This window comes from Eptesicus fuscus, chromosome 6, assembly GCF_027574615.1.
Source record: "Eptesicus fuscus isolate TK198812 chromosome 6, DD_ASM_mEF_20220401, whole genome shotgun sequence".
Classification (NCBI taxonomy): Eukaryota; Metazoa; Chordata; class Mammalia; order Chiroptera; family Vespertilionidae; genus Eptesicus; species Eptesicus fuscus.
In genome coordinates, this window is record NC_072478.1 from 19332594 (window position 1) to 19336323 (window position 3730).

The 3730-nt window shown below is 45.9% G+C and overlaps 1 protein-coding gene across 1 annotated transcript; it reads left to right on the plus strand.

The window, feature by feature from the left end:
• The first annotated feature begins 830 nt into the window (after positions 1-830).
• Positions 831-1781, plus strand: LOC103300969 (olfactory receptor 7A5-like). The gene has a single exon (XM_008157888.2). It carries the CDS (start codon positions 831-833, stop codon positions 1779-1781), a length of 951 nt encoding a protein of 316 aa, XP_008156110.2.
• The last annotated feature ends 1949 nt before the right edge of the window (positions 1782-3730 follow it).

The window sequence follows — 3730 nt, forward strand, 5'->3', positions numbered from 1 at the left end:
GACCTACAACCAATATTACTCTACCCAGCCAAGCCACCATTTAGAATTGAAGGTCAGATAAAGAGCTTCACATACAACAAAAAGCTAAAGAAGTTCATCACCACCAAAACAGTATTACAGGAAATGTTGAAGGGTATTCTTTAAGAAGAAAAAGAGGAGTAAGAAAAAGAAAAATGAGGAGGAGGGGGATAAAGGAGGAGACAGAGGAGCGGAGGAAAAAAAGGAAAAGAAGAAAAAGATAGAAAATATGAAGAATAAAATGGCAATAAAAACATATCTATCAATACTTGAAACTAAAAATCAAAGTAAATGAACAAGGAGTCTAATGAACAAATTAAACTGATGAATAAAATAGAACCAGAGGAATAGGAAAATGGAACAGACTGATGAATCTCAGAGGGAAGGGGACGAATAGGGAAGAGATTAACCAAAGAACTTATACGCATATATGCATTACCTATGGACACAGACAATAAGATGGTTAAGGCCTGCGGAGAGATGGGAACTGAGTGAAAGGGGTAATGGGGTTGAAAAAGGAGGACATCTATAATACTCTCAATAATAAAGATTTTAAAACAAACATATGAACCAAAAACAATCTGTGTAGTCCATGGCCACCTTGGGGAAAAGGTCTGAGGAGGACAGAAATTCCTAATCAGAGATGTCATGGGTTGGGGGTGCATCTTAAAGGGGGTGATATGTTCAAAAAATAGATATTGATTACTTTACTGCAAAGTATAATTGTAGCATTTCAATTATGTTAATAATAGCCAATTGTTTAAAAAAAATGATCCTGCTATTTTTTCTTTCCTACAAGTCACCTACACCACATGAGACGAGGCAATGATACCCCAATTTCAGAATTTATTCTTCTGGGATTTTCAGAGGAACCAGCACTGCAGCCCCTCATATTTGGGCTTTTCCTCTCCATGTACCTGATCACTGTGTTGGGAAACCTGCTCATCGTCCTGGCCGTCACCTCAGACTCCCACCTCCACACACCCATGTACTTCTTCCTCTCCAACCTGTCCTTGGTAGACATCTGTTTCACCTCCACCACCGTCCCAAAGATGCTGGTGAACATCCTGACACAGAGCAGAGTCATAACTTATGCAGGCTGCATCACACAGATATATTTTTTCTTACTCTTTGCAGGACTGGATGACTTCCTTCTGGCCGTGATGGCCTATGACAGGTATGTGGCTATCTGCCACCCCCTGCACTATATGGTCATCATGAACTCCCGGCTAAGTGGACTGCTAGTTCTGATGTCCTGGATCGTGGGTGCCCTGAATTCCTTGTTACAAAGTTTAATAGTGTTGCGATTGTCCTTCTCTATGGACTTGGAAATTCCCCACTTTTTTTGTGAACTCAAACTTGTCATCCAACTTGCCTGTTCTGAGAACTTTCTTAATAACATGGTGATGTATTTTGTAGTTGTGCTACTGGGTGGTGGTCCCCTCACTGGTATCTTTTACTCTTACTCTAAGATAGTGTCCTCCATACAAGGAATCCCATCAGCTCAGGGGAAGTATAAAGCATTTTCTACCTGTGCATCTCACCTCTCAGCTGTCTCTTTATTTTATGGTACATTCCTAGGAGTGTATCTCAGCTCTGCTGCTACCCACAGCTCACCAAGTGCAGCAGCCTCAGTGATGTATGCCGTGGTCACACCCATGCTGAACCCCTTCATCTACAGTCTCAGGAACAAAGACATAAAGAGGGCCCTGAGAAGAATCTATGGGATGGCAGGTACAAAGGGGACAATCATCCTGAGGTAGAAAAGTGCTCCAAGACTCAAAACCAGAAATTGAGATTCTTTCATCAGATGGTAGTTTTCAGACTTGGTCCTTGTGTTCTGTCCTTGAATTTCCTTTGTTTGTTTCAACTCTCCTATACAATTTAAGTAACCATTTTAGTAAGCTTTCTGCTCTGTCTGTTATATGGACAGTAATTCCCTTTGTCTCTTTTTGACCTTCACAACGTTTTTTTTTTCCAACCTTGATCAGAAATATTTGTAAGGTTTCATTTCCTTCACTAGCAACATTGATGTCTTAACAATAATTTCTTCTCAAATGGCATGTATCATTGTAAGTAATTTATTCTTGTGTTCACCATGTGTCCCTCATTCTTTATACATCAATATCTTAACTGATCGTCCTGATACTGTAGACTTTATGACTGTTCCCTAGAAGTCTCAGTCTATTGACAGTGATGGAATAGGATAGGAATGCCTGGGCACTGGCCTGGGTCCTACAGACCAGAGTCAATGTTGTGACCAGATGGATCCTTATGGTCCTTATTATGATTGCAACTACCATCATAGAGCTATGAAAATGTAAGTTTTATTACTCACAGGTCCAGCATGCTCAAATGCCACACAAGAAGAGGTGTGTGTGAGTGTGTGTGTGTGTGTGTGTGTGTGTGTGTGTGTGTGAAAGAGAGAGACAGACAGGCAGACAAAGAGATAGGAAATGGACTTTGACTAAAGGGCTCTGCCTGTATTGGAGACCAAGACAGGATAGCTAGGGTTTTGTGGGTTTACTTTTTCTTTAAAACATAAGAGTTGGAATTAGAGCAGGGGAAGGAAATGTGGGTTCACCTACAAGGTCAGTTATCAAGGTTTCTACAAGAGGAATTTTGCAATATGTTAATCTTGTGTAGAAATCACAAAAATTCTGTGTTTAATTCCAAATAAACTTTGCTCTCTAGATATATCCATTGTTTAATGTGAACTTTCTTCCTTTGCTTATATTGAAATTGCTTCTAATCTATATATATATATATATACAAAGAGGTAATATGCTAATTGGTCCTAAGGATGTCCCAGTCACAACCAGTCAACAAGGTGGGCGGGGCTGTGGGGCCTCGGGGGCGGGACTCCGGGTCGTGCGATTTTGTCCCGCCCAGGCAGACTCCCCCGTGGCCCCACAGACAAATCCCAAAGCAAAACTGGGGTTTACTAAACTTTACTGGAGCTGCTCCTCACATGCCCACACCCTGCCCCAGGACCACGCTGCCTGGTGCAGGACACCCCAGCAGCCTCCTGACAGGCGGGTGGGTGGCCTGGGAGAGCCCAGTGAGGCGGGGGCCTCAGGGAGCCATGGAGGGGCAGGGTGGCCGGAGCCAAGTCTCCGGGGGTCTAAGGAGAGTGCCTGACAGGAGCCGGGACCGCAAAGAAGGAAGAAGAAGTGGCCACGGGGAGCTCTTCCAATCCCCCTGCACGGACACCATACCTCAGCCCCCGCAGCCCTAGGGGGACGGGGAGGCTGACAGGACCAGGAGAAGACCCAGCCTTGGGGGTAGCTGCAGCCCACACCTCCAACTCCCTATCTCTTCCCCCAGCCACCCCTGCCAGGGGTGCCCACAATAATAGCATGCCAACGACGACCCGTCAGTGCCCTGAGGCACCCGGGTCCTGTGGCCTGCCACTGCTGAGCCTGCTCCACTGGGGCCAGGCACGCCTCTCCTCCCTACAACTCCAGACCCGGGTGAAGGCAGGCCTGAGCAGTCCCCCAGGGTCAGACCCACACCCCCAACAGCAGCAGCACTGTCTCTGCAGCAGAAGTGCACTGAACCTCGCTGGGGGCCATGGCTAAACCTGCCCTCCTAGCCTACCTGGCCCCACCCTGACCCAGCCCCAGCCCCACTCCAGGAGATCTGAGGCCTGCCCTGAACACTTACAGCTGTGAAATGGCCACATTTAAAGAATGGCGCCAAGCAGGGAGGT

Bases quoted from the DNA above. Each gene is read 5' to 3' on its own strand.
- LOC103300969 (XM_008157888.2), top strand. From the start codon at position 831: ATGAGACGAGGCAATGATACCCCAATTTCAGAATTTATTCTTCTGGGA.